We start from the raw sequence: 13327 nt of genomic DNA on the forward strand, positions 1-13327 counted from the left end.
AAATTTTAACTGATGCATTAAAACACCATGACGCATGTGTGACCTACACATTTGTACCGTTTCCAAATATTATTAGTGCTTCATTGAAGTATAAGTATTCTTTTGTGAAAATATGTTAAAAGTTTTAGATCTAGTATGATTCTTTTGCATGCCATTCTTTCTTTTAAATTGAATCAGAGAAAAGCCAAAGACCAAGGGAGAGCAGAGTTATATCAAAGGTTAAAGATTAATGGAGCGTTTTCTGCCCACGTGATACCACATACAAAAGAAACTTTTGGTTATTGCGCTGACCTAGTGGAGCTGTTTACCTCCTGCTTGCTGCTGCAGGTGAGTTTGGAGGTAAAACTTGTGTACATAGTGCACATTCGGATGACTTGCATTCGTGCACTTTGTCAACAGAACAGTATTACAGCTGTAATTACAGCTTGCATGGATGAAGCCTCCTCGGGCCGCAATAAACACTCAGTGAACACCTGCATGTATGTCTCTTTTAACTGCACATTGTATGAACTCTGATCAGCTGAGTGAGACCCTCACTGAAACATCATGACTGCTCTCCAGTGACACAGTTTAGGTTTTTTGAGGTTTTTTTTTAGCACACTCCAGTGAATAATACCCACACATACAGCCCTGTATTGTGCTCGGTCCTGTGGGGGCAGGTTCTATGTGGCTTTCATATTATACCACAAAGATCAAGTGCTTTACTTTTGTTGGGTTTGATGCAAATTTAGAGCTGTTGTTTTTATCCATTTGCAACACAAAACTTTGCACAAACTCAACTAAACCTTCCAGTTTTACCACCTCAGCCCTGCGGTGTTACGAAAGCTTAAGCATGAAAACAAAAATGGACTCTGTGAAGCTCCTAATCTGTCTCAAGGTCAAAAACACCCACAAACACACTGAACGCAGTCCATCAAAATGACATGTGACAAAGCAGAGCCTCTTTGCTCTTTGTGGGAGGATCTCATTGCAGTTCTGTTGGTTACTTAAATCCTTGTTGCAAAATTACTCTAAAATCTGTCGACCGGTTGCATCACATTCTGGAGTGTAGAAAGAAAAACTGCAGCTTTGTGATGCATAAAAACAAATGCATCTCCAGAATTCTTTATAGGTGAGCATTCACGTCTAATTTGGCACTAAAGTATTGTTTACGATGTCCAAAATGCTTGTGATGTGTTTTAATGATCTTCATCTTCTTCCTTTCATAAATATTATTGCACTGGGTAAAGTAGTATAAGCAGGAGATGGTCACTCATTTCCTGCTTATTTATAGGCATGAGAAAAGTTTATTCAAGGTTGGATTTCCAAGAGAAATCAAAGAGCAGATGCCTGAGTTGGATCTGTCCAAAGGTTGCAAAACTGCTCCAAAGCACAATTCTACATTCAATGATACAGCTTAACCTGAGCAGAAATATAAAACCAGAAATCTACTGTACCAAGCTAAGATGTAATCTGGTTCATGACCTCTTTAAATCTAATATTTGAGTTGTCTGTGATGCAAACTGTTAATTCGTGGTTTTAAAAGTTGCTAACTAGAAGTGGATGGGTTTTTTTTTTAACTTTCTGCAAGCTGTGTAATTTGTTAATAATTTTATTATTTTATCCTTGTTAATACGAGCACCTTCCACTTAGAAGAAATGTGAATAAGATATTAATTTACCAGGTTATCGGTGTCCTGCTTAGGATTATATAAATACAATGCTCTCACTGGACTTTCCACCTTTTTGGAACACCCAATGGAAAAGTTAATAATAGATGAACGGTAGTACTAAAGTAATAAACATCACAATTTCCAGTTCCTGAAAATGTGCTTACTTAGCATCTGATAAGAGGTTAAAGGTTTTATACATTTTTTGTATGCTTCATTAAAACTATTGACATTGATCTTCTTGTCATGATCCTGACAAGACACCTGACTTTCATTTGGATATTACTTAGACAAGCACTGTCCACCTAAAATTTGTTTCAGACTAACTCTGCACTTGTATGGAAATAGCACCGCTGCATGTCTGTGGTCTCCTCCCACAGGACAATGTGTCCGCCTGCACCTTAAAACAGCTCGAGGAACATAACAAAAACGTCGTACCTACCACCAGTGTCACCAGCAGCCACTCTGACGCCACACTTTAGTTTTGGACTCAGCATTCATGTTTGTATTTTTTCCTTCTCCATGTTTGTTTTCTTGAGTTGGAAGTCTATGGAGACCTAAGGTATCAGATAACACTAGTACAGTATTGCACAAAGCTGCTGCAGCTCAATGAACTTTAATTGTATAAAAATAAAGACTGAATATAGACAAGGGGGTGAAACGAACCCTTGCAAAGACAAGTCAAAGAGTGAGAGGGCTTTGATATTGATGCAATTAATAAACTGCAAACAGGCCATGATGGAGAGGTATATTTCAGTAACTCAGAGAAGATAAAGCAGTTGGCTACGGCTCCTTGTCTCAGCACATTCCTCAATCAAACTGGACACAGCTCTAACTTTGAGCCTTATCGAAATCTAGCTGGATGACTTTGAAAAATATTAACCTACTAAAAGCTTATTATGGAGGGTGAAACTAATCAGATAGACCAAAACTGTTTTTTGTAGCAGGTTGTAAACTTGTTTATTTCTGCTGTAGAGTTGGGAGTCTATGGGACTTGACTAATTTATGGAGGAAGTCTCAAGTGGCCACTAAAGGAACTACAGTTTTTGGCCCTAGAGCACCACCCTGCATTCCAGAAGACCCAAAGGGGATCCCCCTGAAGACGCCACCCCCCGGGAGGTCCTGTGTTTAAGAATACTTGGTGGTTTTGATGTTGAGTTTTACCATGATAACTGGTAATTACTAACAAATCCACTAATTTACAGACACAAAGAGAATCAGTGCAGCTTCTTTTAGCCCAGGTTCCTTCCAGTAGATTAATCCAGCCCTAAATTTAACTCTTAATGTGTGATCCAAGCAGGTTGGAGGTTGAGTTATTTTAGGACAAAGCTCTGTGAATGCACATGAAAACAAATGCAGTGCATATGCATACTGTGCTGTCTCATTGCATGAGGGAGCAAAACTGACAGCGACAGGTAACATAAGCACGTATTTTGAGCCGGGTGATGACAATAGGAGCTTCAGTTCCTTTGTGATCTTTTACAGAGCGCCCAACCGTCTCAAAGCCTGCACACACTGAGCCGCTACAAACAGATTACCAGCTCCACTATTAGTGGGCCGCTGTGTCAGGTAGCTGTCATCAGCGGTCAGGCGGCTGCTCTGTCATTTTGTGGTCATGTGACCTGCAGGTACGTCTGTCCCTGAAGGGATCCCGGGATGTGCAACAACAAGCTGTGTTTACATCAGCTAAATTTGTACTCCTGGATAAAAATATTTGGATGACCTGCCTCTTGTGGCTCAAAGTTGTCTCACATTTACCAGCCGCAGCTAAAGAAGGGATCCAGGTGCAAGATGGGAAATCTCTTATTCATCTATTCTTTATGCTTCTCCTCTTTTTTTGTGCTCTGTTGCAATGAAGGTGTTAAAGAACAGCTCAGTCGTATTTCAACAAAATCTGATAAAATCCAAATACCCGAGGCATGGCTCTTGAGGTATCAAGGTCACAACACCTGATACAGAAAGATGACCAACCATCTGAGTGACCAAAGAAACAATGGTCGTAATCACCGTTTTGGGAGCACAACAGGGCTGTGGTCGGTTTAGTTTTTGTGGATATAAGGCCAATGAGTTTTATATGTGCCTGACAACTCCACCACAGAAAAATAAACATCAAGGGTCACAGTCTGGCCGGCTGTGGCAACCTGTGGCCGCTGTTCCTGAAATGACAGCCCTCGCTTTCAGGGAATGAGACTGCAAACATCTGACAGCTGTTTCCGATCAATAAGGCATTGCAGCTGAGTGGACAGCGAAGCAACGTGAGGCTTCAGGCAGGTGTGTTTGTCAAGTTTAAAAGGTGCTTGACGGATTTGGCCTAAATGGCCTAAATGTCATTAGGATGAGTCTAGCTAGCTCAGCAGAGCCACAAATTCACCTTTATAGACCGAATGTCAGGTGTGCTGTGGCATCTAGCCCACCCGACATCTGCAGTAACCCAGAGTTTGTGATGTGTGATCTGCATATTTGCTAACTGAAGACGTCCAGATTAGACCCAAGTGTGTCTGCTGTGTGGGGCAGGTTGACATCTGTGGTCCTAATTGAGAGAAAAGTGACAGTCATACCTAGACCTCACTTTCCCCGGGCACATTCTCCAGCTCTTTTAGGACGGTCCAAGCCGGCTGAGAGACATAATCGCTCCTTCATGACCCGGGTCTATTGAAGGGTCTCCTACCAGTAAAAAAAAAATGCCTAAAACACCTCACCTAGGAGGAATCCAGGAGGCATCCTGGACATACATCACCTGAACCACCTCAGTAGGCTCCAAACAAGGCTGACTTTGATAAAAGCCTAGTGAGATGAACATAGATAGACAGCCATGTTTAAGTGAATGGACTTTGGCTTATTTTGAAACTGACTGGTTTTGGTGCACATTAAAATAATGTTAATTAGATAATGCTTCAAGGTAAGTGCCAAAACAAATGCCAGGGGTTTCAGGCTGGCTACCTTTGGAGGTTGAAGAAAGTCTTAAACTTAAGTGGTTTGCTCTTGTAAAAAAAAAGAGAAAACAAATAGAAAAAGTAAAAAAAAAATTTCGACCATGCACAAATTAATATCTGTATTTTTTGATACAGATGAATGATTCAGTTGAATGGCTATATCACCGCCCACCAGCAGGAGGCAGTAGAGTTCAAACTGTGTGAACATTCAGCACCCGGAAAAGCTTCATTCTGGTTAGACGCATGAGCTTACTCTGTATGAACCAGGTTTGGTTTTATTAATAAAAACTCTGGACAGTTTTTTCTACGTTTCTTCGCACCATCATGTCTTCAAAAAGCTGCAGCAGTGACGAGCAGTTTGAAGGACAGGCCGCAGTAAAAGAAGAACTGAACAAGAAGGTAGCGTTAGCCCAAACATGCTAATACGGCTAATGTGGCTGTTACAGACCACCGGATGTCTCCCAAATACATAGACTTTTGGTTATTTTCGTTATATATAATTATTCTACCGCTTCTGTTAGCTTTATGTGTCTTAACAGATTCAGATAGTGTAGTTTTTATCGGTGAAACTTTCCGTGTTACAGATTAAAGAGCAGAAGGTTCTTGTGGACGAGCTCTGCAATCTGAAGAAAAACAGGGTAAGTGGAGGAAGTGGAAAGTCTCAAAATTTATTAGATCACATCATTATTTGTGCAGTTATGATGGGAAACACGCAAATCACATGGGTTACTATGTTGTTAGGCTGGTGCAGTCATGTGTTTTGAAAGTATAAATGTGGATTAATGCAGATTGTTTCCCCCGCAGAAAGTCTACATCCAGCAGAGGAACAGTAACATCTTCTTTGTGGGAGAGAGAAGTCAGACACTCACTTCGTGCAAAAGTAAGATGATGGAAATGTCTCTGGTTGAGAGGTGAAAACTTGGAAGTAAAGATGAACAAAAATTCTAAAAAAAAAAAAAAAATTGACTGAGAGTTTATTATTTTTGAAAAATGTGATACATTATGTGTCAAACAGGGTAGAAGCAAAAAACAGATTTATCCTGCTTTGTTTATTTTTTAACATCCATCCATCCAATCGTTTTCTGCTGCTATCCAGGATAGTGGGAGACTGGGGGCAGTAATCTAAGCAGAGAAGGCCAGACCTCCCTTCCCTAAACACCTCCACCTGCTAATTTGGAGGAAGACCAATGTGTTTCCAGGCCAGCTGAGAGATGTGATATCTCCAGTCTGTCCTGTATCTATCCCAGGGCCTCCTCTTTTAGTACATGCCCAGAACATCTCGTCCAGTCCAGAGTTCTTCTGAACAAAACTCCATTAGATTTTCAAGAATATGTCAATCAAACTTCAGGTGTCGTTATCAAGACAAGCTAAAGATTGAAAAGTCACCGGCATCACTGTGGGATTGTTTCTGAGCTGCATTGTTTATTTTAAGTTTATGCATGAGAAACTGCTCAATAAAGGACTTTTTTCAGACGTAGGTTTGAGAAATATTTGCAGTGAGGTAAAAACAAACACTGGAAATGTTGGAAAGTTTTGTTATTCTTGGTTGTCTCAGTGCTTGGCTGTTTTTGTGTTCTGTCTTTGCTGGCTTTTCCTGTATTTGCTCATTTTGAATTTGATGCCAGTAAAGTTGGGAACAGGGTCCCCCCCTTTTTTTTTTTTTTTTGTTTTGTTAAATAATTAAACAGTCAGCAGCGTGTTTTATGCCATAATAGGCCTACAGTGAAGGCACAATGTTATGGCATCATGTAACTAGTGCATTGTTCTGTTTCCAGAGGAGCTTGATTATATGAAAAAGGAACTTCAGGATATCTGAGGCCACAGCAACGCCGCGATGTGTGGGATCTTCTGTGCGCTGAGTCTGGCGTCCGCTCACTCTCAGTGGAATCAAAGAGTTTATGAACATTTAAAAAGGAGAGGGCCCAATTTGAGCCAGGACCTCGCCATCACAGGCTCAGATCTCAGCTATTGCTGTTTATTCTCTGCTCACGTTCTTCACATGAGAGGTCTCCTCACTGCTCAGCCGCTTCAAGACACCGCCGGAAACATCCTGCTGTGGAATGGAGAGATTTTCAGTGGCCTGCCGGTGACGCCAGAGGAGAATGACACCACGGTTTTAGCTCAGCGGCTATCATCCTGCAATGCCCCTTCAGAGATTCTCACTGTCCTGTCTGCTATTCGTGGACCATGGGGGTTTGTTTACTACCAGAAGGCAGGAGACTACCTGTGGTTTGGCCGAGATTTCTTTGGTAGGCGGAGCTTATTATGGACATTTGACGCAGAGGCCGGCGAACTGACTCTAACTTCTGTGGCTGCTCACACTTCTGGTCCCAAACAGTGCGTGTGGCAGGAAGTCCCGGCAGCTGGTGTGTTCAGGGTTAACCTCAAGACGGCAGCAGAAGCTGGCTGTGTGGCATTTGAGGTTTATCCTTGGGCTCATGCAGAAAGTGATGTCAGTAATGACACCATACCTCAGGTGTTGGAGTCCATCCCGAGAGGTTGCAGTGCTGTGATGAACCAGTCAGGTCTTGAACTCTCTTCACCTGTTCCACCTATGAATGTGTCTCTTCCAGAAACATTAAATGATACAGAAATTCACTCAAACTCATGTCTGTCTGTGGAGGATCTGGAGAAGCTGCTGGGCAGTGAGGAGAAAACTGATGAGGTGAATCATCTCATCGACGTTCTCAGCGAGGCAGTGAGGAGACGCGTTCAGTCTCTACCTTTCAGGGCTCTAAACCTCTCTCCTCCTGCTATTGACTGTGCTCGTGTTGCCATACTTTTCTCAGGAGGCATTGATTCAATGATCCTGGCTGCTTTAGCTGACCGTCACGTACCTGCACATGAGCCTGTAGACCTGTTGAATGTGGCCTTTAAACTACAGGAGCCCAAAAAGCAGAACGAGTCCTCGAGAAAGCCCAAAAATAAGCCCATAGATTTAAAAGCTGATCGGGGAAATTCCCAAGTGTTGAGCCCCTTTGACGTTCCTGACAGAATCACTGGAAGAGCTGGGCTCAGGGAACTACAAGAACTGAACCCTGAGAGGAAGTGGAACTTTGTGGAGATTAACGTAACGCAGGAGGAGCTGCAGGAAAAGCGCCTGGTGCACGTCTGTCACCTGGTGCATCCGCTGGACACGGTGCTGGACGACAGCATCGGCTGTGCTGTTTGGTTCGCTGCAAGAGGAGTGGGATTCATCGCGGAGGGAAACCACCAGAGGCCATTCACGTCGTCGGCAAAGGTGACAAAGAGCGGAGTTTCTTTTGTAGGAAGGAGGGTGTGAGAGCTCAGTATAACTTTTTTTTAATTTGATGAAACTGTTGTTTGAGGAGGATTCTCAGGAATAAAAGAGTTTGGGTCATAAATGGTGTTAAAGGCCAGTTTAAGATAGATTAGGATTATTGTGAGCTAGAAAAATACAGAGCTGGTGGAAAGCAGAATTATTCCACATTTAACTTTAAAAACTTGTTATCAGAGACGTTTCTGATTTGTGCAGGTCATTTTGACCGGAATCGGAGCAGATGAGCAGCTGGCTGGTTACTCCAGGCACCGAGTCCGGTTTAAGACCTCTGGACACGAAGGCTTGATCCAGGAGCTGGCCATGGAGCTGGGCCGGATCTCCTCCAGGAATTTGGGCAGAGACGACAGAGTGATCGGGGACCATGGAAAGGAAGCTCGGTAGGTCTGCAAGTGAAGCTTGTTTTGTCTGTGTGGTGGGTAAGATGTTTATTTTAATGAATCTGGGGTCTTTATAACATCCCATGTGTATCCTTGATGTCTAACAGATAGGTGGTTTTCCTTCCTGATGTTTAAAAAAAAGAAAAAAAAAGCACAGCTTTTACTAATTTTTATCATGTTTTTAAAAACATTTTACTGCCACCTGCTGTCAGTAAGCGGAACCACTCAGGGAAAAACTGAAATGAAAACAACTTAAAATAATATTTTTGTTCATGTCTGGTTAAAATTTAAGCAGCATGCCGTTTCTGTTTGAAGGATGTGCCGTCCGTTTCTGTGAACTTTCTACAGGCAGAGATTTTAAACTGAGGTGTCTGTACACTGATAATGAAGCTAAATAGCTCATAGCTTTAATATAAGGTTGTAAACTGGAATGGGTTTTGAAATTCTGGCCAATACGCAAATTATATTTAAAAAAAAAAAAAAAAAAAAGATTTATTATGATAAAGTCTCAGCTTTTTTTTCCTCTAAGTTTGAGCTCTTTAAATACCCGAAGTGGAATAAATGTCCTCTTATTTGCAGATCAGCTGGTATAAGTTTTATTTGTCAATAAGTGCAAAGAGCACAACAAATTGGATTTTTTAGTGTAAATAAACATTTTTGCCAAATTATGATTCATTTTTTCATTTAATCACATAATTGAACTGAGAGGCATGAACAGTTAATACAGCTCGCCTCCACAGCACTGTGTAAGGTGGCTTAAAAAAAATCACAGTGGGTGTTTTATCTCTTGTTATTCTTAAAAAATTCATGTCACGTATGAAATCATGACTGGTGTACTGGTTGAAACTGCAGCTCAGTGTAGAATTTATTTTGAGCACCGCAGATTAAAGGCGCTCTCCTCTGTGGACTCTGCAGGTTTCCGTACTTGGACGAAGACGTGGTGAGCTACTTGAATTCGCTTCCCGTGTGGCAGAAAGCCGATCTGTCGCTTCCTCGAGGAGTCGGCGAGAAACTCCTCCTGAGGATGACGGCAAGGCGACTGGGCCTCGGTCAATCGGCCGTCCTGCCCAAGAGAGCCATGCAGTTTGGCTCCCGCATCGCAAAGATGGAGAACAGCCGCGAGAAGGCCTCGGACAAATGCACAAGACTCCACATTGTTTAGATTAATAAAATAACATTTATAGAAAAGATTGATCATAAACTTAAAGGTGTATTTACAGTCACACACGATAATTTTCTTCTTGGATCAGTTTAAAAAAAAAATAAACGTCCTTTTACACCATGTACGACTCAACGTCCTGAAGTTTTTCTTTGAAGTACAGATCACATTCAACATATGATGGCAAGTTTCCAACATCAAAACGCCCAGAAATTTCCTGAATGTAAACAGGTTTCCTGAAAAAAAAGAATACAACAGTCTGCCATCATCTAAGCTTGAGTGTCATTTAAGTATATGAAAAATACAAGAACAGATTCAAAATGAAACCCTGATTCCTTCTGAAACACACAAAAAGCGGAAATTATTTATTTGGAGTAAAACTCAGATTTCTCCCAGCTGAAATTACCTCGGAATGAGCCAAGACACAAAGTTTCCGGGAGCGTCTTTCTCTGTGATTGGAGCATCCTGTGGAAATATTAAGCTTCTCGTTAATAATAAAAACATAACTTAATTGTGGAGTGTCGGCTTATTTCGTTTACCTTCTTTTCCTCAAGGAAAGTGTCCAACAGACGAAGACTTCTTTTTGAAAACATGTAGAAACAAGGGCACTGAAAACCAAAAATAGTCAGCTCTGTGTTCTGAGTCCGGGTAGTAAAGTTCCATCTTTCATTTACAGTCTTTAACCCTAAGATCCCTGAGTGTATATTTTACCACATTCTGACCATTTGTGTTGAACTTACTGCTCTCCTGGACTTTGTCTCTGAGGGAAGAGGCTTCTCCTTCATACAGAGGACACGAAGATCAGTGTCTGCCTCCAGGATTCCATATTTCTGGGTTTCTGAACACACAAACATAAAATACAGAACTAACTGGGAAGAAGACGCAAAGCCACGGCTGATGTTGGACACGTGAACAGCTTTATTAACCTCACCCTCGTCTCTGCACTGATACGACAGCACAAGGCAGCTGTCTTCACACTTCGACTGGACATCAGAGAACCTCTCTTTAACTTTCCTGAGGCTGAAATCTTCTTTGAAGAGGGTGTCACTGTTCAGGATGGACAGGGAGAGAGCTACATCTCAGAGCTGTTTACACACTCAAAACTACAGTTTACCATGAGCTAAGGAGCACAAACTTACCCTCCGATAACTATGACATGATCTTCTATGTTAAAGTGCTTCACAGCGAGCTGCAGGCAGGCCACGGCGCCCAGTCGTTCCTGGTGAAGGACAAATCAGTCCAGGTAATCAACCAGATCTGAGAAGAAAATCCCTGCCTGACATCGGAATCAACAGCTTACTTAATGTACAAGAGCTTCAGCATATTTAATGAAACTATGCAAAAGTTTACCTTCATTAGATTACTGTTACTTACTTACTTTCCCGTAAGCACGCTGCATTACTGCGTTACTAAAACCGTGAGTTTTTTTGCGAGAGTGTCTCATGACAATGACGTAAGCGAGTGGCAACAGCTGTGTGCAGGAGAGAGTATGACCGTGCAGCGTTTAAAGCGTGGAAGAACGGACCTTACTTTGAGTTTGATTCCGTAAAAAGTGTCAAAAACATTATCGTTCGCTGCTCACTGCATGGGAAGAAAACCCCTAAACGTCCGAGCAAGCACCAAATACGCTGCCGCTGGAATGTGAAATTTACAGAGAAACTGCCAAATTCTTCCACTGACTGCTGCAGCACACCTGCACCAGGGCAAACCTCCGCCTGCCCCACTCCTGCTATACAGGTGAAAATAGAGCAACAGGGCCGCTGAGTCTTTGATTTTATTTATTTTCTGCTGCGTTTTACGTGCATCTATTTGAAAGAGTGAGTGTAAACAAAAAACTATTTTATTTTATATGCTGGAATATGCAGAAAATAGGTTTAAATGTTAAACAAATTTCTTCCAGTCAGAGAATGTTGCATAGCATTTAATGCTTGCTTGATGCATAAAGTTAAAAGATTAAAACTAATAAAACAAGTTTTAAAAAGAGACTTTTTCATTTGATTACATTTTATATGATGGATTATGCAGAAAAAGTAGAATTGGGCTGAAAGATCTATCGCTTTATTACGTATTTAGGGGATAAATCATGTTTTAAAAAGTAACTAATTACTTTTGAAAATAAGTTATCAGTAAAGTAGCAGGATTACTTTTTTCAAGTAACTTGACCAACACTGCTCAGTGCTGCGGGGCATGTGTAAAAAAATCTTTAGATTACAGGTCAGAGGACGGTATGGAAGCGGAGTGTAAAGGATTACATCATTGCTTGTCGTCTGGTCGCTGAGGATCTGGACATTTGTGAAATTTGTTGCCCATTCTTCAAACGCCCTGAGGTACAGAGTGTTGGTCTGTGGAGATCAGCAGAGGATAAGAGTGGGTCACAGACCTGCACGTTACTGATCATTATCATAATCATTACATCAGAAGAGAAGGTACTCACTACGTGATTGTTGTCACATAGTCAACTATAAATAGATCAACAATCAACAATAACAGAACAACAATGAATCAATGTTATTTCAATGTCAATGTCAGGTTTCATCAGTATTTTAATGTTGTTTCAAAATTGATTTTGCATTGAAATTTCAATCCTAATGATTCTGATGGATCAGATGAAAAATCAACATCAGTTCAATGTCTCCTTGCTATCTGGGCTGTGCCTAACACTTTATCTCTATCTATTTAACTAACATGTAAAGTGAATCAGGGAACTATCTTTGATGTGTTTGTCCACCAGTGTTGGGAAGGTTACTTTTAAAATGTATTCCACTACAGATTACAGAATACATGCCCCACCTAAATGCACTGTGCATTTAGGTGACCATGATGAGAGAGACAGAGAGAGTCTGGCTCAGATGCTGGCAGTTCTCGCTGCAGTCTACCGGTAGCATCTCCTTTCAGGCCAGGATAGACGAATGTCACCGAGCAGTGACTAAGTTTGAGGTAAAAGACTTGCACCCATTTGCCACAGCAGATGCCCCCGATTTACGGTAAGTGAGTGTGTTTAATTGTAGGCAGGGACATTACTGGATATTCTTGTGTAATTGCTACAGAATAATTTATGTTATACTTTGTTATTGCTACAGAAGAATATTTATTTTATTATTTTACATTTACAATTATTTTTCCTGGGGACCCTGTGACACCCCATTAAAGAGCCATAGGCTGGATCTCTTAAGATCTCACTGTTGGGTTTGTAAGGCCATGTTACTCCTAAATTTCTATCTTGTTCAAAGAGAAGCTATAAAACAAAGTTCTAAGCTAATCGACCTTAGTGTTCTCCTTTTTTAAAAAAAAGAATCGATAAGAGAATCGATAAAGAATCGAATCGTTAAACAGAATCGAAAATGGAATCTAAATGGTGAAAATCTTATCAATACCCATCCCTACTCATATTTTGTATTTTAAATACGTAACGGCGGTACATGTATTCCGTTACTCCCCAACACTGTTGTCCACACATATTCAAACCTGGTTTATCATTTTAACAGTTACGCAGAGTCGGATCAGATTCCTGTGAAATGGAGTCAGTTATTGGACCTAGTTACTGGTTATTTACCACGACATAGATGGTGTCCACGGAGCCGGACACTGTCAGCGCGTGGATCCAACGTGAGCTCAAAGGGCACCGACCGACGGGCAGCAGCGGCTTGGCTACGTGCGCCAGGTGGGCGAACCTTCCGGTGGTGTCCGCCAACACATCCCTCTGGAGCCTGGTTCCGTACCCGGCGGCGAGAATCACGGCTTTCATTTGAACTCTGTAATCCGAAGGGCTCCCGGCGAGCTGTCAGGTGCTTTACGGGGAAACTCAACGGCACATTAGCGGGTATAAACCGAGAGAGCAAAGTTTGATAACGTCCATAGATCAACTTCTGGATATTCTCGCGAGGTTAGCGTCCAACTAATGGCAGGACG

The 13327-nt window shown here is 41.7% G+C and overlaps 3 protein-coding genes across 3 annotated transcripts; 2 read left to right on the forward strand and 1 right to left on the reverse strand.

Moving 5' to 3' along the window:
* Positions 1-1014: 1014 nt before the first annotated feature.
* asdurf (ASNSD1 upstream open reading frame) lies at positions 1015-6420 on the forward strand. The gene is made up of 5 exons (XM_026144344.1): positions 1015-1111; positions 2624-4980; positions 5166-5219; positions 5386-5461; positions 6357-6420. Exons 2-5 carry the CDS (start codon positions 4906-4908, stop codon positions 6395-6397), a joined length of 246 nt encoding a protein of 81 aa, XP_026000129.1. The 5' UTR covers positions 1015-1111; positions 2624-4905; the 3' UTR covers positions 6398-6420.
* Positions 6400-9543, forward strand: asnsd1 (asparagine synthetase domain containing 1). Its single transcript, XM_026144341.1, has 3 exons — positions 6400-7822; positions 8078-8259; positions 9175-9543. The coding sequence occupies exons 1-3, from the start codon at positions 6416-6418 to the stop codon at positions 9419-9421; spliced, it is 1836 nt and encodes a 611-aa protein (XP_026000126.1). The 5' UTR covers positions 6400-6415; the 3' UTR covers positions 9422-9543.
* On the reverse strand, positions 9417-13308 carry LOC113007624 (uncharacterized). The gene is made up of 8 exons (XM_026144343.1): positions 12972-13308; positions 11671-11760; positions 10558-10637; positions 10350-10465; positions 10159-10256; positions 9958-10026; positions 9825-9883; positions 9417-9654 (listed from the first exon to the last, which is right to left on the reverse strand). Exons 1-8 carry the CDS (start codon positions 13161-13163, stop codon positions 9534-9536), a joined length of 825 nt encoding a protein of 274 aa, XP_026000128.1. The 5' UTR covers positions 13164-13308; the 3' UTR covers positions 9417-9533.
* Positions 13309-13327: the final 19 nt, after the last annotated feature.

The sequence above is a fragment of the Astatotilapia calliptera genome, chromosome 16 (assembly GCF_900246225.1).
Source record: "Astatotilapia calliptera chromosome 16, fAstCal1.2, whole genome shotgun sequence".
NCBI classification, from domain to species: domain Eukaryota; kingdom Metazoa; phylum Chordata; class Actinopteri; order Cichliformes; family Cichlidae; genus Astatotilapia; species Astatotilapia calliptera.